Source organism: Vicugna pacos, chromosome 32, assembly GCF_048564905.1.
Source record: "Vicugna pacos chromosome 32, VicPac4, whole genome shotgun sequence".
Classification (NCBI taxonomy): domain Eukaryota; kingdom Metazoa; phylum Chordata; class Mammalia; order Artiodactyla; family Camelidae; genus Vicugna; species Vicugna pacos.
The window spans coordinates 18556364-18579626 of record NC_133018.1 but is presented as its reverse complement, the minus strand read 5'-3'; the positions used below and the strand labels follow the sequence as shown (position 1 = coordinate 18579626).

At 39.6% G+C, this 23263-nt stretch overlaps 1 protein-coding gene across 1 annotated transcript in view; it reads left to right on the top strand.

Moving 5' to 3' along the window:
• The window catches only part of ANAPC5 (anaphase promoting complex subunit 5), a 34350-nt gene extending 13413 nt beyond the window's left edge, over positions 1 to 20937 (top strand). Inside the window, exons 7-17 of the mRNA XM_031670105.2 lie at positions 955 to 1145; positions 4755 to 4836; positions 5489 to 5578; positions 6831 to 7012; positions 8100 to 8235; positions 11964 to 12038; positions 14007 to 14128; positions 14574 to 14681; positions 14764 to 14911; positions 20049 to 20211; positions 20606 to 20937. Of these exons, the coding sequence (XP_031525965.1) occupies positions 955 to 1145; positions 4755 to 4836; positions 5489 to 5578; positions 6831 to 7012; positions 8100 to 8235; positions 11964 to 12038; positions 14007 to 14128; positions 14574 to 14681; positions 14764 to 14911; positions 20049 to 20211; positions 20606 to 20817 (1509 nt within the window). The 3' untranslated portion in view covers positions 20818 to 20937. The remainder of the gene's footprint in view (positions 1 to 954; positions 1146 to 4754; positions 4837 to 5488; positions 5579 to 6830; positions 7013 to 8099; positions 8236 to 11963; positions 12039 to 14006; positions 14129 to 14573; positions 14682 to 14763; positions 14912 to 20048; positions 20212 to 20605) is intronic.
• The last annotated feature ends 2326 nt before the right edge of the window (positions 20938 to 23263 follow it).

The window sequence follows — 23263 nt, the reverse complement described above, 5'->3', positions numbered from 1 at the left end:
GCAACGCTTACCCCCCTCCGCCCACCTCCTGGGCCAGTAGGGATTCCTTCAATCTAATGATGCTCTCTTTCATTCATCATCTCTCTGAGGCTTAAAAATTCTTTTCCTTCCTCCTCTTTTGTCACTGTTTTCTGTTGTTGGGGTTTTTTTTTTTAAGGTAAAATAATTCCATTCCTTGTTGAATTTTTATCCTGAGAATTTTCTTAATAGTACCTGGATTTGCCATCTGACTTTATGCACATGTAGAACTATGTTTTCTTTGCTCCTTAGTAACTGGGATCTGCCTGTTGGAAGGAAGTTTAAGTCAGTGAATCAAACAAAATGAAAATGGTGTCAAAATAGAAGATAGTTAATTTCTAAAATTTCACTAGTAAACTAGTGGAAATGTGTGTTTTAACTTGGATTTGGGTATTTTTTGTTTTGTTTTGAGGGGTGGGTAATTAGGTTGATTTATTTGTTTGTTTATTTTTAACGGAGGTACTGGGGATTGAACCCAGGACCTCATGCGTGCTAAGCACGCACTCTACCACTTAACTTGGACATTTAGAAAAATTAATTTTATAACTTTTATATGAATTCAGGTTTTATGGTCTTTATTTTTACACTCACAGTATCTCTTAATAGCTGAGCTGGATAATTCCCCCTCCATCCCCACATATCACCCATTCCTGATACAACCAGTGGCATAGTGGGTGAATACTTAGAATAAAACTCCCACACAAGTACTAATGGAGCTCCCTTTTTCATTTGGGGACTCCTTCTGGGGAAACCAACTCAGGTATGTTAAGCCTATTTTATCCTTCCTGTGGGGCTAGGATTAAGCTAGGCTATCACCATCTTGTTAGAAGGGTAGGGGCCACACGGGTGTTTGCAGCCAGCGGTCGGACCTCTCCAGTTAATGTTACGTAAGGGGAAGCAGAACATTTACAGTATGTTTATTGTTTCTTGTTTTAGCATTATCTCAGCTACTTAAACAACCTCCGGGTCCAGGATGTTTTCAGTTCCACACACAGCCTCCTTCATTATTTTGACCGCCTGATTCTTACTGGAGCCGAAAGCAAAAGTAACGGGGAAGAGGGCTACGGCCGGAGCTTGAGATACGCGGCCCTGAACCTGGCCGCCCTGCACTGCCGCTTTGGCCACTAGTAAGTTTATAGAGTTTTGTCCACGCAGAAATGGAAGAAATTCTCTCTCAAATGTTAATCGAGAGGTATCTTTTAAAATATGCTGTATTAAAAAAAAGAGAGAGAGAGAAGGAGAAAAGAAAGAGACTGTTCAACCTGGACTCATAAGTAACTTCCCAAGGAGGCTTTTTGCACTGGACAAGAAAACCTTCTGCCTGAAGAGTCTGCCCCTGGTGTCACTATTTAGCATTACAGTCTAAGTACTCGGCCTCCTTCATTACTTCTAGGAACCACAGCCATTGAATTGATAGGAAATTAGGTCATTAGGCCAGAGATTCCCAACAGGATTTTTCGAAGGTAATAATGGGGATGTAAAAGTTATTTTCAGTATTTCAAAAAACCAAAAGAAAATTGTGCCTTTACTGGATAAAAGACTGCATGGCTTACTGAAAGTCACATGTTGGTACTTTTGTTTGGAATTCAGGCAGCTCAGTGAGGTGACACTGACATGACATTGCTAAGATATGCCTGTGATCTTAATAAATAAAAATAGGAAAATCGATCAGCTGTTATTTAGTAAATAGAGTTATGAAGATAAAAACTTTCAAAATATGGAGGCTATTTTGGAAACAATGAAATAATGTGAATAATGGTGAAAAGTTAGGAAATTACTCATGGAAAGGGTCTCTCTACCACCTCTGTGGCTTTTTCCCATTTAAAAAATTGTAGTTTCTGACACAGGCATCTTTGAATAGAGACTGGATTGTATTTATGGAAGTATAGAGTCCAAAGTTCAAGAATTGAGACTTCTACCCCTTGCTCTGTGGCCCAGGCAACAGCCAGAAAATTCTGTTAACTTCTGGTTGTCACATTTTAAAAGGGACATAGACAAGCTGGAGCTTGTGTGGAGGACAGTCTCACTGGAGGCATTCAAAGCCATGTCATATAAACAATGTGGAAAGAATGTGAGAATGTTTAGCCTGGAAAAGAAATGAGTTAGCCAAAAATGTGTTTGACATCTTCCTGTAGCGAAGGTCTTATGAAAAGGGCTTCGACTGACCGAGGATGTGACTACCAGAGAAGACTGAGAGCTGGTGAATGCAAGTTAAAGGGCAAAACGTTTCTGCTCATTATAAGGAGCAGGGTTCCCTGCATAGAGCCCTCTGAGAAAGGTGTCATCAGAGTGTTCACACCTGCAGTTCACATTAAGGGAATTCAGGCATCAGATTGATACTTGAACCAAAAAATGTCTAAGGCTACTACTATCAGCTCCATGAATTTGTGAGATTCCATATTATCTTTTAATACTCAATTTCTTTTTGTCTGCTCAGCTTTAATAACCTCTTTGATCAGGCCCTTTCATGTTCTATGTGCTCCTGATAGTGCCATTTGTGATGTATACCAATACCTATTTCTGTGTTAACGTAGTTTGCGCTAGGGTTTGGAAATTCATATACAGCTTTCTATATACAAATAATAGGTTGATGTATGGAATTGCTTTATATTTACAATGTTATCAATGGACAGGCAGCTAGTATGGAATGAATTGCTAATTATTTCCTGATTCATTCAGGTTCAGGCTTCTTTGCTTTTAGTCCTGGAGCTATGGGCCTGTGCCAGTCTTTATCATTTAGCTAATAGGACTGTGGAGATTTCTTGAAAATCTTTACAGTTGCTTATTGAGCATCTATTGGGTATGAGGCACTGTTCTAGGTGCTGGGGATATAGCAATGAAAAAGGAGGAAAAAAGAACCCTGTTCTCATTGTGCTTGCAGTGGGGGAAATACCTAGTAAACAATGCTAAACATAATTATAATATATCAGGTAGCGATAGATCAGGACAAGGATTGGAGAGTGATGACAGGGAGTGCTGTTGTTTTCATAAGTAACACTCTTCTTCTGGATATATGCACGGATCACTTACTCCTCAATTTGTAAATCTCTGTTTAAATAATAAGGTAGCAGCTCAGCCCTCTTTAACTTCTATTGACTTAATATTTGAATAGGGATTTAGAGGAACTGAGAGTGAGTCATCTGTGCCTGTATCTGGAGAAAGAATGTTCTGATTAGCTAGGGCAGCAAGTGCAAAGGCCCTGAGGCAGGAGTTTACTTGGCATGTTTGAGGAGGAGCAAGTAGTGTGGTTAGGGTGCTGTAAGTCAGTGGGGAATAGAGGAGAATGAGGTCTTAGAGGTGGCAGAGTCAAGCATTTAGGGTCCTATAGGCCCAGTAAGGACTTTGGCTTTACTCTGAATGACATAGGACACTGTTGTTTAGAGGTTATAGGCCTTTCTGCTCTGGCATTTTGTAAACCGTAGACAGCTGGTGCATTTCAGATATTATAACCAGCTTGCCTCTTGCTCTTTTACTGAAAATGTTTGTCAGAGGCTTTTCCAGTTAGCAGCAGTATGAAACCATAGTTCCTTCAAGGATTTGCCTGACTTCCTTGAAGTTTCTGTGGTGGTAATCTACAAAACTAATCTTTCTTTAGTCTTGTTTTAGCATACTATCTATACAGTTCTCCCAAAAGCTTTTTTTCTAAACATAACATTATTTATTTGTTCATAAGATTTTCTAAACACAACATTTATTTGGTCAGCAAAGTTAAGTCAACTGGTATTTATTGAGGGCCTGTGTGTGAAGATATGCTTCCTGCCTTCAAATAGCTTATATTCTGCTGCATCTCAGCATTCAAAGGGATCTAAAAGAAATGTAAAACAGATAAAAATCTATCTGATTTCTTTATTCAAATAGGTGGTTATTGAGGAACAATTCAGCTCTCTGTTAAAATTAATTATGTGCGTCTGTTCTCATATTGAAAGAAAATTTATTACATAAATTTTTCCTTAAATAAGTGACACCTGTAAAATTTCTGACTCTATTTTGAGATCCTCAGTGATCCAGCATTTACAGAACTTCTGTGACTTGCCCCTGGGAAACCCAAAGTATAAGACCTTGCCTGTGCCCTCTACAGGTTGAAGAACTGAAACTAACACCAATTAAATAAATAGAAGGTGATAAACAGTACTATTTAATTAAGCACTGGAAGGTGGGTCCAGATAGCATTCCTATGGGTGTTTTCAGAAGTGAAGGCCCATTGAGGCCAAGAATAGTTGGCTGAATTTCCATAGAAGCTGAGAGGTTAGGGGAGACATCCCAGATGGAGAGGAACCACATGAGCAGAAAAGATAAATCTCAGAAGTGAAAATCCTCAAAATAGTTTTGAAAACTAGTTAGTTTTGAAGAAAATTATAAAAGTATCAAATGCCATAGTTTAAGAAAAAAATTCAAACAGTGGAGAAGGGAAGGCAATGAAAAGTAAAATCCTGTATCCTCCCTTTGTCCCTCCCCTCAGCAGTAGACAACTAAAATAAAGATCTTAGGAGCTGGGATCAAGAAGAGCTATTCCTTCATTGCTTCTTTTAGTAGAAGTCTACCTTGGAAGGGACATGTTTGGTGTCTCCACGGGCCGCTGAGGGAGGGGAATGCCCCTGAGGGACGGAGCCCAGGGTTTCACCTTCCAACCCAGAGGCCTGCATGTGGATGAATTACCATACAGATGACTTCCTGTTACTGTTGTTTGCACATGTTTGTGGTTGTTAATGGGATGTTAACGTTCAGTCTGTCGTTAGTCAACAGGCAGAGCTTGCCCTGCAGGAGGCGATTCGGATTGCCCAGGAGTCCAACGATCATGTGTGTCTCCAGCATTGCTTGGTGAGGCCACCTCCTGTCTTGGAAGTTCTGCCCCTGTGGCGAGTTGGCCTTAGGAAGGTCCCATTTGAATTGGGTTGTTTTGTAGTTGGCAGGTCCTGAGCAGTGATGGGAAACTAGTTAGATGGTCAGAGATATTCAGGAAAGGCAATCCATATTTATTTATCTTTCTTTATTCTTGATTTCCATTTTACTTTGGGGGCATTTCTTGCCTATACATTTTAATGCAACTTGCCATGCAGAACTACTACATTCAACATCGACATTAACAAAAGGTGTTTGCAGTACCTGGTAAATGGGTAAGACCCTGTCCTGTCAAAGCATGGTTACCAAGCACAAGCAGAACACAGAAGTCAGCAACCACCTGAGAATTTCACTTTCTCAATTACAGGCCATGTGGGGGCTCCATGCTTTTTTTCTGGAATGCTTGTCGCTCACTGCTCTCAGAGGTGAAAAAGATCAGTGGCTTATTTATTTCAGTCTGATGGTTTTAAGGTGTTTGATGGGTTTCATTTAGGTTCATCACTTGTGAAAGCATATTTTAGAGGAGTAATTTTGACCCTTGTTAACTTGTTCTTAGAACCATGCTGATCTTTCCAATAGAACATTAGCCATTATCATTGTTATGATACATTTTGATGGTTTCTCTTGCCAGAGCTGGCTTTATGTGCTGGGGCAGAAGAGATCTGACAGCTATGTTCTGCTAGAACACTCAGTGAAGAAAGCTGTACATTTTGGATTACCGGTAAGACTCATCTTTTTGTGAGATTGTTTAAACAAATGGTGTGGTTTTATTCTCAGTAGTTTCATATGACCTTAATTATTAATCAAACCACTAAAATCTCTCTGCTCCCTTTATCCGAATAACATCTGTGAAAGTTCCATTTATCAATTTGCTGAGGTCTTTGTTTAGTTTATTAATCAACACTGACTTCCACATACTCACTTAGGAAAATTTGGGGAAAGGCTTGTTTGTTAAACCAGAGATTGGCAAACTCTGCAGCCCCTGGACCAGCCCTGGCTCCTGCCTGCTTCCGTATGGCCTTAAAGCTAAGAATGGGTGTTACATTTTTAAATAGTTGGGGGAAAGAAACCAAAGAAGGGTATGCGACATAGACCGAATGTGGCCTGCAAAACCTTAATTATTTACTATCTGGCCCTTTATAGAACAAGTTTGCTGATCCTTGTTTTAAATAATAAACAAAGCTAGGAACTAGTAAATCCAAAAGGCAGATTTGTCCTTTTTCATTTTGAGTAACAGGGAAGGACCTGAATTCTATTCCTCAGTGACAAATACTGACAGCATTGAAAAGGGATATTCTCTACATATGAAGTACTAATGACTGCTAGAATCCAGAGTACTGTTGCTCAAAGGACCTTATTCTTATCTTTAAATTGTCCATTTGACTCATTTCTGGGAAAGGAAATTTAAATATAGAATTGATTATAATAACCAAAGTCAGTGGCTCCTTAAAATAAATGATAGACATCTTTGTTATGGATTTAAGTGGACTTGGTTTAGCTTTCATCCTTGAAAATTATACCAGTAGTTAATGAAAAGATAATTTTGTTCATAACAAGCATCTTTTTAAAATCTTCTACTGCATAATGTGTCCAGCACTGTTTGACATACGCTATTTCATTTTAATCCCTTAAAATAATTCCTTATGGTAGGTCTGATGCCCATTTTACAGATGAGGAAGCTGTGACTTGTCTAAGAAGCTGAGTGACAGGCCCTAGGTCACACAGGAAGTGGCAGAGGCAGAATTAAGTCCAGATCCATTTAACCTCCCACTGTGCCATCAGCCTCTCCTCCATCCCCGGTTTTTCAGGAACAGAGCTCATATGGGTGAGGGCCAGGATATAGGAACTTTCCTTTTAAATAGTGCTGTCACTGTGCATGTGCTGAAAGGTGAAATATGCCAGATTTCTGAAGACCAGAACAAATTCTGTCATGTAATCTCCATCTTGAGTCATGGGTGTGTCTGTCCCTTTAGTACCTCGCCTCCCTGGGAATACAGTCCCTAGTTCAGCAGAGAGCTTTTGCTGGGAAGACGGCAAACAAACTTATGGATGCCCTGAAGGACTCGGACCTGCTGCACTGGAAACACAGCCTGTCAGAGCTCATCGATATCAGCATCGCCCAGAAGACGGCCATCTGGAGGCTCTATGGCCGCAGGTGGGTCTTCCAGCCAACTGTCCCGGGTGAGGGCGTGAATCCTTCTGGAGATGAGCAGAAGCTGGCAAACTGCTTCTTTGAAGGCCAAACGGATGGAAGTTGTTCGTGCAGGGGATTAAAGGAAATGTTTTATAATTTTAAAACATTTCTACTTCACACAGACTTTGCAAAGATTTTTTCCTCTCCCCATTTTAATTTATCCCTCCCAGCTGCTCTGGGAGGTAACAGAGGGGTGAGCTCCATTCTAGGATGCGTAGGACAAGGTTCACATATGTGACCCGCCCCAGATCACACATGAGTCAGCAAGTGACAGAGCCCAGGCTCCAGCCCAGGTCCTCTGACTCCCAGCACCTCGCCTCTGTGCTCTGAGACGGGGACTCTTTTCCTGTCGCAGGAGACGTGGGCCGTAGTCCCTCAAGTTAAGTACCTCCTGAACCCCAAAGCTGTTGTAGAAAGAAAGTTGCTTCCCAGTTAACCAGGGTGTGTTCTCTGGACTATCTCCAGCCTTGTGTGCAGTTCCCAGTTAGCCTCCTGTAGATTGGAAGAAAACTTCTGAACAAGATGGTTAATCCTGGAGCCCCGTTGCCACCTCACCTCTCACCTAGACAGTCTGCTGTTTCTAGGAATGCAGTCATGAAAGGAAGTGCCCATTTTACAGTCTTGTCTTTGTACTTGAAATAATTTTTGGCACGGTGTGGTCTGAAACAGCTGCAGACACTGGCTGCTGCTAACATTGCCAGAGCAGCCGGTGCCAGGATGGCATCGGGTCTGAATTTACCCGTGAAAACTAATTAACACACTGTGACCACAGGGAGAATGAGAGGCGGGGGTGGGGTCTGGGGCTTGGAGCTGCCAACTGTGCTGTGACCACCACGTGATTCCTTTGGGGCTGCACATCCAGGATGCTTTTCTGCTCTCCTTGTCCTAAGGACAGGAGACCTGGCATTGGGACGCAGCTGCTCACACGAAGTCAGAGCCTGCAGGCGGACTCGACTTCCTTCTGTTTGCACTAAGGGTGAGTGTAGGGTGTGGCCGAGGGGCAGCCTTGGCTCCTGGCTGAGGGGGCTCCTGTTGGTCCTTCCCGCAGCACCATGGCCCTGCAGCAAGCGCAGATGCTGCTAAGCATGAACAGCCTGGAGTCGGTGAACTCGGGCGTGCAGCAGAACAACACCGAGTCGTTTGCCGTCGCACTCTGCCACCTCGCCGAACTGCACGCGGAGCAGGTAGGCAGGTGGCGGGGCCAGCGTGCTTCCGCTGCCTCTTTCCTACGGTGCTTGGGGAAAGCACTGGGCGTGTCTTGGGCTGGTCTGGTTGGATGCGGTGGCTGAAAGGGTGAAATCCCAGCAGCGGAAATGGACTACATGTGTGGAGTCTGCAAAGTTCAATGAACTTGGGGTCCCTTCTGACATCAGAGAAGGGGGGAGGGTATGGCTTAGGGGTAGAGTGCATGCCTACCATGCACGAGGTCCCGGGTTCAATCCCTGGAACCTCCACTGAAAGTAATAAATAGATGAGCCTAGTTATTGCCCCCCCCCATACACACAGAGAAAAGACGTCAGGGAAGGAAATAAGAGGTCACCTATTTCCATGTAACAAATGGGATAAGAAATGAGGAGGAGTCTTTGCAATTTAAGGCAGTAGAGCTGTGTATGTTTATGGGAAAGGGAAGAACATAATAAGAGTATAGCTCGAATGGCAGTAGCTAAGGTTGGTTGTGCCTTTTGTTCTGTGCCAGGCCCCGGGCTTCATGGTTTATGTGAATTATTTCCCTGAGTCCTTCCAGTCGCCCCATGAGGTCAGCTTTGTTATCATCTCTGTCTCACAGGAGAGAGACTGAGTTCTGGAGAGCCACGTCCTATACCCACACGAGCAATTCAGTGTCAGGTCTCCAAGCCTAGTCTGCCTGACTCGAAAGAAGGACAGTGGGAGGCGGACATAGCCCCGACTCACAGCCCAAGTTATTTTACACGATTCTCTTCACACAGGATTCACTCAAGGGTCTCTCGGGCTGCTCTAGGCTTGCTTTCCCCTTGCTCAGAAGTATCTTCGTTCATGGAAAAAGGTCAGGGAAAGCTCTTAGCTAAAGGCTTCTGTCTCACTGACTACTGCCTGGCTCTCAGTGCATTTCCTTGATCATATTCTCTCCATCTCTTTGTGGCCTACTAATGATTGTTAGGTTGCATCATAACACTCAATGTTCCTGATCTGCAGCCTGAAGATCTTTGAGTGGTTTCCGCCCCTTTCAGAAGTCTGTAAATGCTTCTCTCCACTAGACATACTTTAGCATTTGACAATCCTTTAAGTGGCTGCGTAAACAGAGGGGATGGGTGGGCTCCGTCTGGGGTTCTGCCTGCACCTCTGTCAGCTGCCTTCCTCCCGTGCCTGGCAAGCATCACCCAAGCTTTCTGACATCGAACAGCAGGCCAACTGCTCTTGCTGCCTGCTTTCCTCCAGGAATGTTGCACACTCATCACTTTCTTGGTTTCTTCCCCCTTCGTAATGGCAATGGAACCTCTCTTAACATCGCTTCTTTTCCTCTGCCGGTGCCTTGCTTAAGTGGAGCGTTTGTAATAAATAACTCAGTAAACATTCCAGTTCACTTATTTGGTATGAACCTCATGTTGGCTTTTTTCCCCAACAATTTTATTGAGATATAAGTCACATGCAGGTCCCCCATTTAAAGTGTCTCTGTGTGACTCATTCAGGTAGGACTCTCCCCACTAACCCCAACCTTACACAGTGTAGTAACTTCGCTTCAGTTCTCTTTGAGTTATGTAGGGTAGAAATCATTTCCTTTTCTACTGAAATGAAGAACTGCTTTATGAAAATCTGGTTTTTGCTCAATTCTTTAGCCTTGAAACTTTCTCCAAGGCCATTTGTTATAGTTCTGTGATTTTTCCTGGAGGTAAGGCCTGAAAAGTAACCATGCTTTTTGGATCGGGATGAGCCGTTCTGCCTTCATCCCCCTTCATCTCTGGTCTTATGTGAAAGCCCTGCTGACCCCAGCTCTGCAGGCTCCAAAGGTGTCAGGACGCCTTTAATTGCTCAGCTAGAAGATAGTCAGTGGCCTCTCTATTTCAGTTCAGTCTCTTTCCCCACCTTTCCTCAACCTGCCTTAGAAAGACCTTCCTAGTGTTAGGACATCAACCATGAAGATAAACCCACTGGGCCGATGACTGTCGCCCTTTTAATGACACAGGTTAGACTCACACCTATGAAATTAAGCTTGGCCAACTGCGGAGAAGGCAGTTTTATTATGAGTTTCTATCTACTCTTTTTATTTCCTTTGTGCGTGCTTCAAACTGTATCCTGAAATTGATCTCCAAGTCAGGTGGATGCTGCACTTCGCTATGGCGGTGACTGGGGCGTGGGTGAACCTGTAAGGAAGTTGTGGGGTCTGAACCGCTGTTCCTGACCTTCCTCCTGCAACACAAAGGAAACAGAGAGAGCCAGCCTGCTTCGCTCTGTCTGCGTAATTCTGGTTCATTCATGTCACATTCCTCTCCCAGCCTCGGGGCAGACCCGGTCATAATGGGAATGTTTTCGGGGAATACTTCCATGTGTGCACCGTTCTCTCCACTTGACCCGAAGGTTTGGCAGCCTGTCTGGGTCCACATACCCAACTCCTTGTGGAGCCCATGAAAATAATTGGTGAGACTGGCCAGTTAAAATCACAAGAATAAAAAGATGAATGATCTCTTATTTTAATTCAGTGTACTTTTCTACTTAATTCACTTCAAATGAAAGTTCACTTGTAGTTTAACAGAGCTTCTGTAGAGACAGGAGATATATTACCTAATCAAAGGATTGGGACAAATTGAAAAGCTAAGATGAACATTCCAGCAATATAAAAGTGTAAAAAAGACTTGGACATGTATTCACAGGAAAAAACATAAATGACTATAAAACATGAAAAAATTTCAATCCAGTCATTGAAGAAATTCAAGGGGAGAAGGTATAGTTCAGTGGTAGAGCGTGTGCTTAGCATGCATGAAGTCCTGGGTTCAATCCCCAGTACCTCCATTAAAGCAAAGAAACAAAGAAACAAACAAACCTAATTGCCTCCCCCCAAAATAAAAAAAATTTTTTTAAAGAAAAAAGAGAAATTCAAATTAATGCAGTTAAATCCCAGTTTCACCAAACAAATAGGTTAAGATACTTAAATATTGCAGGAGAAGAAAGGTGTAGAGTGCTAATATGAAATACTTGGTACGTTTCTGGTTGATAACTTAGTAATATATGTATCAAAGAGCTTAGAAGTGCCTACTGTTTAGCCCAGCAATTCTACTTCTAAGGTTTTATCCTGAGGAAATAATTGGACAAGTATGCAAAGATACATGTGCCAAGATAATCACTCTAGCATTTTTAACATGGAAAAAAATTGGAAACAACCAAAATGCCCTACACTTGGAGGTTATTTTGATGGACCATAATTTATTTACCTCATTAAATACTATGATGTATATAGATTTGTATTTGTTGACGCTGGAAAGATTCAGTCATTCATAGAATATTTATTGAGTGCCTACTATGTGGTAAACAGTGTTATAGGCACTTTACAAAAATGGTATGTATACCTATTTTCAGAATACTTGTATGTTTTATATTTATGTGCATGAGAGAATTTTGGGAGGATATGTGCCAAAACATTACCGTGATTATCTTTGGTGAGATCTAAAGTTACTTGTCTTTTTCTTGTTCACATGTATTTTGTAAGTTTTTTTTCTAGAGTGAACATGTATTAACGTGTGTAGTTAAAAAAAATTTTTTTAAATGAACAAGTGAGATACATTAGAACCTAAAAAAAAAAAAAGGCTCTTTGGTATTTGACAGTCTGCTAGTCCCTTCCAGGGTGCACCCGGACCAGGTGAGTCACATCGACGTCCCGAGAGTGGTGCGGCAGGTGTGGTGTCGGCACAGGTGTGCTGAACAAATCGTGTTTCTATTTCAGGGCTGTTTTGCTGCAGCTTCGGAAGTGTTAAAGCACTTGAAGGAGCGATTCCCACCTAATAGCCAGCACGCGCAGGTAACCCGCCTTTTGCATGTCATCGATTTATTTCTAAATAGACCGTTTTTGCTGTGTTGTCAAAATAGGGTATTTTCGAGTGTCCCCTCAGCCTCTCATGTCTTGGTTACTTTCTGTGCATTAAAGTTAACATAGGAGACTCTGTAAGCTGCGTTCAAGAAGGTTGAGAAATAAACTCTGAGAAAAGATTAAAGTGGGGTACTGTTTCTTTTCTGTCTTTGTGGTTTTAAATTAACATTCCTTATATTCCTAACTGTATGGGAGTAAGAAAAGAAATCATCAGCGTCCTTGGATAGAGCAAGAATGAGGTCTCCATTTTGTTTTCTGTCTCCTACGTGGCAACTCTTTTATTTTTGGAGGGAGCATGATTAGGTTTTTACGTATTCATTTTTAATGGAGGTGATGGGGATTGAACCCAGGACCTTGTGCGCCCTACCACTGAGCTATACCCTCCCCCAAGGCAACTCTAATCTTTTCCTTCCAGAAGTGAATAACCTTTTGGGAAGATGTACCCAGAGGGAATGAACTGTATAAAGCAGTCCTAGGCACTCTGTTCCCTGTTGCACTGATGTCCATCTCTGATGGGGCCGAGAAAGCTATTATGAGGGCCTCTTTCTCTTCCTTCCCTTACCAAGTTCAGTCCTCAGTGCATTAGGGAATTTGAAATCATAAGAGACCATGGCCCGGGACTGTCCTTCCTGCTGGTCCCTGGGGTTGCGTTCACATGGGTTTTTGGCGCCCCCTCATTGGATATGGTATGAATGCCCACCTGCCTGTGAGCTGTGCTGGGATCCCATTGCTGCTCTCAGCAGGCTGTGCTTCTGAATTCACAGTACCCAAGCAGAAAGGTAGTAAGCAAACAGAATAGAAGCTAGCACCCCAGGATGCCATTGGGAAAAAAGAATTCAGCGTGCTTCTGTGGTAGAGCAGTTTTGGTTACAGTTTTAGCCATTATTTAAAAGGTGCACAATAAAAAAAAAAGAAAAAATAGTTCAATTCACATTCATAGAAAAAACATGTGTGGCTGATAAAGAGATGAAAAGATGCTCAACTTAACTATTGATCAGGGAAATGCAAGTGAAAAAATAATGAGATATTTCATACCCATCAGATTGGCCAAAAGTAACATATCAGACAGCACCCATTGTTGGCAAGCATGTGGAGCGGTGAGGAATGTCATTCCTCATGGGGCATGTAAACCGGTGTAACCCATTTGAAGACCAAATGGGCCCTGTGTTAAGGAGAAGGTGCGGCATTTCCACGGCTTGCTGTATCCCCGAGATAACTGTTGCACAAGGAGCCACGTAGGAGGAGAGTGTTCGTAGCGTTGTTCAGAAGAGTGAAAATCAGTGTTACCTAAATCTCCATCGTATGAGAATAGATAAGTCGTCGCCTATTCATACATATGATTGAAAACTATTCATCAGTGAAAAGGAATGAACTAGAACTACTTGTATTAACACGTGTAAGTGCCCCCAAAATAATGCGGAGCTTAAACGCAAGTTGTTAAAGGTTGCATACAGTATGATACTGTTTATTTATACAAAGTGTAAAACCATGTAAGATCATACAATATATTGTTTAAGGATAAGTATATATTTTGTAAAAGTATAAAAATGTGAATGGGAATGATAAACACCAAATCAAGTGCTTCCTTTGGAAAAAGAGAAAGAATGGAATTTGCAAAGGACCTTAATAGTATGTAATAGTATCTGAAGTAAAAAAAACAAAATGTGATTTGACAGAGTTGATGATTGGCACACGTGAGTTTGTTATTTTATTCTGAGTGTTTTTTCACATACTTGAAATATTAAAAAATTTTTTTAAAAATATCAAATAAAAAAGAATATGTGTGAATTGTAAGGCTATTTGCTAAGCAAGCCAAAATACTTTTATATCTCTGCTGAATAATAAAAATGAGGTGAACACTTGCCATTTTGTTCTTAATTGTTTTCTTTTTCTTATTAGTTATGGATGCTTTGTGATCAAAAAATACAGTTTGACAGAGCAATGAATGATGGCAAATATCATTTGGCTGATTCACTTGTTACAGGAATCACAGCTCTTAATAGCATAGAGGGTGTATACAGGTAAGAGACTTTGAAAACTCCAACCCCAGAATGAAGTCATTCTCAAGTGGTTTTATTCTTATTTGTTTTATGCGTAAATTACTAACTTAAGGGAAAAAAACTTTTTTCTATTTATTACCTGTTATTACCTATTTGTTGCAGGAAATTGGAAAATACAGATGAGCAAAATGGAGAAAATAAATATCACCTAGAGATAATCACTAACATTCTGTATATAATCCCCAATTTTTTCTTATGTGTGTGTGTTCACACACGTATGTGCTTACATACACATGCACTTTTTTTTTTTCTCTTTGAACAAAAATTAGATCAGGCTCTGTTCTTCACTTTGAGAGGCTTACAGTCTAATTGAGGAAACAGAAATTCTACTCCTGAAAGTGGCTCTACTTATAACCCTTGCCAAACATCAGCCTAACCACTTGTGTTTATTTTCTTTCTGTGTCAGAAAAGCCGTTGTCCTACAAGCTCAGAACCAAATGTCAGAGGCGCACAAGCTTTTACAAAAATTGTTGATTCATTGTCAGAAAATCAGGAATACAGAGATGGTGATCAGGTAAGGGAGGTCTTTGGTGCATCCCACGCAGCTGGTCCTTGGTGCTGGTGGTTCTCATCCGTGTCTCCCTCTTTGCGGGCAGCGTCCTGCTGTCTGTGGCCGAGCTGTACTGGCGATCCTCCTCTCCCACCATCGCGCTGCCCGTGCTCCTGCAGGCTCTGGCTCTCTCCAAGGAGTACCGGTTACAGTACTTGGCCTCTGAAACAGTGCTGAACTTGGCTTTTGCCCAGGTAAGCTTTTATCTCTGTTTTTATAGCACGAATTTGTGCTCAAGAACTGGCGAGTCCATTACTACTTTTTGGTTTTGAGAAGGATAATGAGCCTTTGTTTCTTAACATTGAAGTCTGGGAAGGTAGTCTCACTGTGCAAGGCTTCCACGGAAGTCTAGAGTTGGGAACTTGGTGACAAGCTGGCACCTCCCAGTGGCACTGGCTTTACTGGGCTGTGTGTTTACTGGGGAGGGTGCACCTCTTCATGGAGGACACTTGATGTTAATGTCTTAGCTGGCCCAGAGCTGCTCTCCCTTTAACATGAGGTGCATGAAGTGATGAGACAGTCCTGTGTTCATTGAAAGGTTTTGGAAATTCAGTTGTATTTTATGTTTGTTTTCTGTCTCCCTCTGTAGAATGTAAAGGCCATGAGAGAAGGGACTGTTTTCCCCTGCTGTATCCTCTGGTACCTAGTAGGATCCACACATATTTTCTGAATGAATGAATTTTGAACTTACTGGAGGAATTTACTAACTAAGGCAGAGGTTCCTCAATCTGTGCGTGAGAATTACTGAGGAGATTTAAAAAATATCTATGTATCTGGCCTTGCCTCAGATCTAGAGTCAGTATCTCTAGGGGAGGAGCCTAGGAAGCTGTTTTCCTTACCAGCTTCCCCCGTGATTTTTTTTCTTTTTCTTTTTTTTTTTTTAACATTTTGTATTGATTTATAATCATTTTACAATGTTACGTCAAATTCTAGTGTAGAGCACAATTTTCCAGTTATACATGAACATATATATATTCATTGTCACATTTTTAAATTTTTTTTCTTAATTAAGGTAAAATTCACATAACAGAAAGTTTACCATTTTAACCATTTTGAAGTATACAATTCGGTGGTTTTTAGAATATTTACATTGTTTTGCAACCATCACCACTGTCTAATTCCAGAATATTTTCATCATACCAAATAGAAGCTCCAGACTCCTTAAAGCATTCCCTCCCCATTTCCCTTCCCTCCAGCCCCTGGCAACCATCAGTCTATCTTCTGTCTCTGTGGGTTTGCCTTTTCTGGACACTTTATATAAATAGAATATCTAGCCTTTGTGGCTGGCTTCTTCACTTCTGTTTTCAGGGTTCATTCATGTTGTAGCATGTGTTAGTTCTTTATTCCTTTTAATGGCTGAATAATATTCCGTTGGCTGGATAGACTATGTTTTGTTTATCCATTCATCAGTCAACGGACAGTTGGGTTGTTTCCACCTTTTGACTATTATGAATAGCCCTTAACATTCATGTACTAGTTTTTGTCTGGATATATATTTTTATTTCTCTCAGATATACTTAAGATTGGAAGTGCTGGGTCATATAATTCTGTGTTTAATTTTTTGTGGAACCACCAAACTTCTTTCTACTGTGGCTATACCATCTCATATTCTCACCAGCAACGTGTGAAGGTCCCAGTTTCTCTATCCTTGCCAGCACTTGCTCTTTTCTATTTTATTAGTGTGAAGTTCTATCTCATTGTGCTTTGGATTTGCATTTCTCTAGTAACTAATGATATTGAGCATCTTTTCACGTGCATATTGGCGACTTTTGTGTGTTCTTTGGAGGAATGTCTATTCCTTTACCTATTTTTAAATTGGGTTGTTAGTCTTTTTAATGTTCAGTTGTAAGAGGTTTTTTTTTTTTTGTATATTCTGGGTAATAGACCCTTACCAGATACATGATTTGCAAATATTTTCTCCCATCCTGTGGGTTGTCTTTTCACTTTCTTGATAGTGTCCTTTAATGTGCAAAAGTTTTTAATTTTGATGAAATCCAGTTTATCCTTTTTAAATTTTGTCATTTGTGCTTTGGTATCCTACTTAAAAAACCATTGTCTAATCCAAGGTCATGAAGATTTATGTTTCCTTCTAAGGATTTTTTAGTTTTGGCTCTGACATTTAGGTCTTTAATCGATTTTGAGTTAATTTTTATGTATGGTGTGAGGCAGGAGTTCAATCAACTTCATTCTTTCACATGTGGACATCTAGTTGTCTTAGCGCCATTTATTGAAAAGACTATTCTTTTCCCATTGAGTGGTCTTGGCACTCTTGTTGAAAATCAACTGATCATGGATGTATAGGTTTATTTCTGGAGTCTCAATTCTGTTCCATTGATCTGTGTATCTGTCCTTATACTGTGGCCTTGTCGTAAGTTTGAAATGAAGAAGTAAGTCCTCCAACTTTGTTCTTCTTTTTGAAGATTGTCTTACAATTGGTGTTCTCTTGCAATTCCATATGAATTTTAGAATCAGCTTGTGCACTTCAGCAAACGTCATATTTGAAATTTGATAGGTATTAAACTGTATCGTAGACTAATTTGGAAAATATTGCCATCTTAACATTATTAAGTCTTCCAGTCCATTAACACAGGATGTCTTTTGTCTTCTTTAATTTCTATCAACAATGTTTTCTAGTTTTCAGTGTACAATTCTTGCAGTTTCTTAGGTAAATTTATTCCTACGTATTTTATTCTTTTAGGTACTATTATAAATGGAATTTTAAAAACTGATTATATTTTTGGATTGCTCATTGCTAGCGTATATTCATCTTATATCTTGCAACTTTGCTGAACTTATTACCTCTTACAGGTTTTTGAGGATTCTTTAGTTTTCTGTATATAAGATCATGTCATCTGCAAACAGAGTTTTACTTCTTTAATTCCAATTTGAATGCCTTTTATTTCTTTTTCTTGCCTAATTGCCATGTGTAGAACGTCCAGTACAGTGTTGAATAGAAGTGGCAAGGGTGTATATTCTTGTTTTTGCCCCGATCTTAGGGGAAAGGTCTTAAGTCTTTCATCATTAAATAAGGTGTTAGATGTGGGTTTTTCATAGATGCACTATTATTACACTGAGTAAATTGCCTTCTACTTCTAGTTTATTTAGTGTTTTTATAATGACAGGGTGTTGAATTTTTGTCAGAGGCTTTTTCTATATCAGTTGAGATGATCACGTGGATTTTTTCCCTTCATTCTATTAATATGGTGTTTACACTGATTGATTTTTTTGTATATTGAAATACAATGCATTCCGGATAAATCCTACTTGGTTATAGTCTATGACCCTTTTAATATGTTACTGGATTTTGTTTGGATTTTTGCATTAATATTCATAAGGGATATTGATCTGTAGTTTTCTTTCCTTGTGGTATCTTTATTTTGCTTTGGTATTAGGGTAATAGTGTGGCCTCACAAAGTGAGTTGAGAAATATTCCTTCCTCTTCTATTTTTGGGAAGAATTTGAGAAGAATTGATGCTAATTCTTCTTGAAATGTTTGATAGGATTCACCAGTGAAGCCATTTGGTCTTGAGCTTTTCTATGGTGGAAGTTTTTTTGGCTACTGATTCAGTCTCTTGTTACTCAGATTTTCTGTTTCTTCTTTAGTCAGTTTTGATAGTTTGTGTCTTTCTAGAAATTGTTCATTCATCTAATTTGCCTAATTTGTTGGCATACAATTGCTTATAGTATTCTCATATAATCCTCTTTATTTCAATCTAAGGTTGCTAGTTAAGTCCCCACTTTCATTCCTGACTATTGTCATTGAAATCTTTTTTTTTTCCCTTAGTCAGTCTGTTTGTTAATTTTCTTGATATTTTCAAAGAACCAACTTTTGGTTTCATTGACTATTATTTTCCTATTCTCTGTTTTGTTTATCTTTACTCTAACTTTTATTATTTCCTTGCCTCTGTTAGCTGTTAGCTTTGGGTTTAGTTTGCTCTTCTTTTTCTGGTTTCTTAAGGTGGAAGTTTGTTTTATTGATGTGAGATTTTTTTCTTTTTTGATGTTTGCCTTTACAGCTGTAAATTTTCTTCTGAGCACTGCATCGGATAGGTTTTTGCTGCATCTCATAAGTTTTGGTATGTTGTGTTTTTGTTCATCTCAAAGTATTTTCTAATTTCCCATGTGATTTCTTCTTTGACTCTTTATTTAAGAGTGTATTGTTTAATTTCCATGTATTTGTACATATTTCAGATTCCCTTCTACTATTGATTCCTAATTTCATTTCAGGTGGTCAGAGAAGATACTTTGTATGATTTTAATCTTTTAAAATATATTGAGTGCTATTTTTGTGGCCTAACATGTGGTCTGTCCTGGAAAATAGTCCATGTACATTGAGAAGAATGTGTATTATGCTGTTGTGGAGTAGAGTGTGCTATAGATAATATCAGAGCTAGTTGATTTATAGTCTTGTTGAAGTCTTCTGTTTCCTTGCTGATCTTCTGTTTAGTTTTCTATCCATCATTGAAAGTAGAGTATTGAGTTTTCAAACTGTTATTGTTGTACTGTCTATTTCTCCCTTCTGTCAGTTTTTGCTTCATATATTCTGTTGTTTGGTGTTTATATTTGTTTATAATTATTGTACCTTCTTGATGAATTGGCGCTTTTATCAGTATATAATGTCTTTCTTTGACTCTTATAACAGTTTCTGACTTAAAGTCTATTTTGTCTGTCACTCTAGCTCTCTTGGTTACTGTTTGCATGGAATATCTTTTTTACTGTCCTTTTACTTTCAGCCTATTTGTGTTTTTTAGTCTAAAGTGAATCTCTTGTAGATAGCATATAGTTGTATCATGTTTTTAAAAAATCCATTCTGCTAATCTCTGCCTTTTAATTGAAGAGCTTTATCCATTTATATTTAACGTAATTATGGATTAGAAAAGATTTGCTTCTATTTTGCTGTTTTTTCTATATGTTTTACATCTTTTTTGCTCCTCCATTACTGTCTCTTTTTTGTTAAATGGATATTTCTACTGTTCCTTTGTTTATTTTACTATATATTTTTGAAGGTTTTTTCCCCTAGTGGTTCCTTTTGTCCCAGTGATTCTTACACAGCTAATTCAACCTGTTGGAATCATCAGTCTAAAAGATGTTTGTAAAGACAGGAACCTTTCTATAGCCTAGATAACTACTCCCTACTCTATCTATTCTAGTCTAAAATCAGATTGTCGCGCATTATGTTTTCTAGGAGTGTGGTGCACATTAAAGTTAGTACATGTTAGGGAGAAGGTAAGCCAGACATGGCCATTCAGGAGAGAAGAGCCAGAAATGAAGCCCTTCCTGTAGTGTGAAGTGGGTGTGGGTGTGAATAGTGCCATGATGTTTCTTTTTCAGCTCATCCTTGGAATCCCAGAGCAGGCCTTAAGCCTTCTCCACATGGCTATTGAACCCATCTTGGCTGATGGGGCTGTCCTGGACAAAGGCCGTGCCATGTTCTTGGTTGCCAAATGCCAAGTGGCCTCAGCAGCTTCCTATGATCCACTGAAGAAAGCAGAAGGTAGGAAACCATACAAAGATTGTTGGGCAATACTATTACAGAAAACGTGTAAACATTTAGGATCCAGAAGAAGAAAAGACATGAAATTTGGGACTGTATTTAAGTTCTTAGCGTTCACAAATACATGTTAAAATTTCATGCACCATAAAGTGCTTTCACATGCATGCTTCATGAAGATTGAGAGTGAATGAATTATCATTTTAACTCTACAGAACTAGGTGCCAGGCTGGAAATCAGGACTAAAGATCTGTGGTTTTTTTTTTTTTCTTCTCAAAAAGTAGATTATAAAGGTTTCTGGTACATTTTAAATCAATGAAAGTAAATATTAAGTTTTAAAAACTGTACACGAAGCACTGAGTTAAACATGTGTGGTGTTTCCCCCACTTTCCATCAGCTCTGGAGGCTGCCATTGAGAACCTCAACGAAGCCAAGAATTATTTTGCAAAGGTTGACTGCAAAGAGCAAATCAGAGATGTCGTTTACTTCCAGGCCAGACTCTACCACACCCTGGGAAAGACCCAGGAGAGGAACCGGTGTGCGATGCTCTTCCGGCAGCTGCATCAGGAACTGCCCTCTCATGGGGTGCCCTTGATAAATCATCTCTAGTGAGACCATCCCTACTGGACCATTATGCAGAGTATAAGATTTTAGACTTGTTCATATGCCCTCCCTCCACATAAATGATGTATATGATGTCTGTCCTATCAATAAACTGCATTCTGATTAGTTTGTCTTATTTTGTTGCTAAAATATACATTTTTATTGAAATATAGTCAATTTACAATGTTGTGTCAATTTGTTGTATACAGCGGTGTTTCAGTCATACATGAATATATGTATATTTGTTTTCATACTCTTTTTCACTGTAAGCTACTACAAGATATTGAATACAGTTTCCTGTGCTGTACAGTATAAACTTGTTTATCTATTTTATATATACCAGTCAGTACCTGCAATTCCCAATCAAACTCCTAGTTTATCCCTTCCCACCTCCTTCCCTCCTGGTAACCATAAGTTTGTTTTCTATGTCTGTGAGTCTGTTTCTGTTTTATATATAAGTTCAATTGTCTTTATTTTTTTTATTCCACATATGAGTGATATCATATGGTATTTTTCTTTCTCTTTCTGGCTTACTTCACTTAGAATGACATTCTCCAGGGCCATCCATATTGCTGCAAGTGGCATTATTTTATTATTTTTTATGGCTGAGTAGTATTCCATTGTATGAATATACCACAACTTTATCCAGTCATCTGTTGATAGACATTTAGGTTGTTTCCATGTCTTGGCTATTGTAAATAGTGCTATGAACACTGGGGTGCAGATGTCTTTTTGAATTAAGGATTCCTCTGGATATATGCCCAGGAGTGGGACTGCTGGATTATATGGTAAGTCTATTTTCAGTTTATTGATGAAACTCTGTACTGTTTTCCGTAGTGGCTGTACCAACAGTGTAGGCGGGTTCCATTTTCTCCACACCATCTCCAGCATTTATCATTTGTGTACTTTTGAATGATGGCCATTCTGACTGGTGTGAGGTGATACCTCGTAATTTTGATTTGCATTTCTCTGATAATTAGCGATATTGAGCATTTTTTCATGTGCCTATTGGCCAATCGTATGTCTTCATTAGAGAATTGCATGTTTAGGTCTGTCTAGTTTTGGATTGGGTTGTTTGTTTTTTTCTTATTAAGCCACATGAGCTGTTTATATATTCTGGAAATCAAGCCCTTGTTAGTCTCATCTTTTGCAAATATTTTCTCCCATTCTGTAGGTTATTGTTTTGTTCTGCTTATGGTTTCCTTTGCTGTGCAAAAATCTTGTAAGTTCCCTTTTCTTTTGATAGCGAAGGACACTGACTTTTTGTTAATAAGTGGCTGTTTTATTAAGAAGTTAGTGCAAATGTTAAAGATTATGTTCTCTCTGGGGCAAGCTGCCGGTATCGTATTAGAAATTGTGCACACGCTCCATCATTGTGTAAATTCATTTAGCACCTATGCTCACACAAGAGCTCTTTTGGGTATTGGTGGATCTCTCTGGGATTGACACAGGTTTTTCTGAGGCTTGGATTTTCCTTCGGAAGCCTCCCTGCTTTGTTCTGCTGAACTGGTGCTTGTGGCGGGCCTGTGTGTGCTTGCAAGCACATGTCGGTCCCTGACTGGAGCTTAAGAAGGAAAAGATCTTTCTATGGTGTTTGGACTAATGACAAGAAGCATATTTCAATCACTTTCTGGGTGTTGGCTTTCTTATATCTTCTGCAAGGGCATATTTTTTCTATATAAGTGAGGGATGATGATAACTTAAGTCTAGAAATTCATCATGAATAGGATGATGTAAGTTAAGAAAGGGTCTGAAGCTCAGAGGTATGTAGATGTCATCACTCAAATATACAGTGTGGCTAAGTTACATAGCTCAACCCTGCAATTAAGCAGAAGCCAGTTACTGCTCTGTTTGTAAATTTATCTTACCTTTCAGTGTTCACAGAAAAATCCCCATGTTTCAAATCCAAAACAGCAACGAGGAACCAACCAAATTTTGCAGCTTCTATCACTGGCTCTTTCTCTGTTAAATTTAAACCTTCTGATGGGAAATAATTTATTTCCAGAGCTCTTTGAAACAGTGTAAAACAACTCCCACTCATTAGGGTGCATTTACTGGCCAAAGACAGCTGCTCTGAAAATAAGAAGCTCAGTGTGGAGACAGAGACACTAATTGGTATGTTGATGTTTAAAAAATCTTTCCTTAAATTTATTTGAAAGGTTATATATGTAGACGGTAAAAATTAAATATTCTTAAAGGTTGTTTAGTAAGTAATTCTTCCTCCCAGGAAGTAACCACTATTACCAGTTTCTTTCTATTCTTGCCATATATTCTCTCATCTGATGTCCTTTCTGGTCAATTTATTTAAGGTCCTTTCAATCAAAGAAGTGATCTTACTCTACCTCAGTGTAAGATGGGGTAACATAAAAACCAGAAATCATCACACCTGGCCAGCACCAGCTACATGATTGGTGGGGCCTGATGCAGAGTTAAAATTGGGGCTTATGTGAAG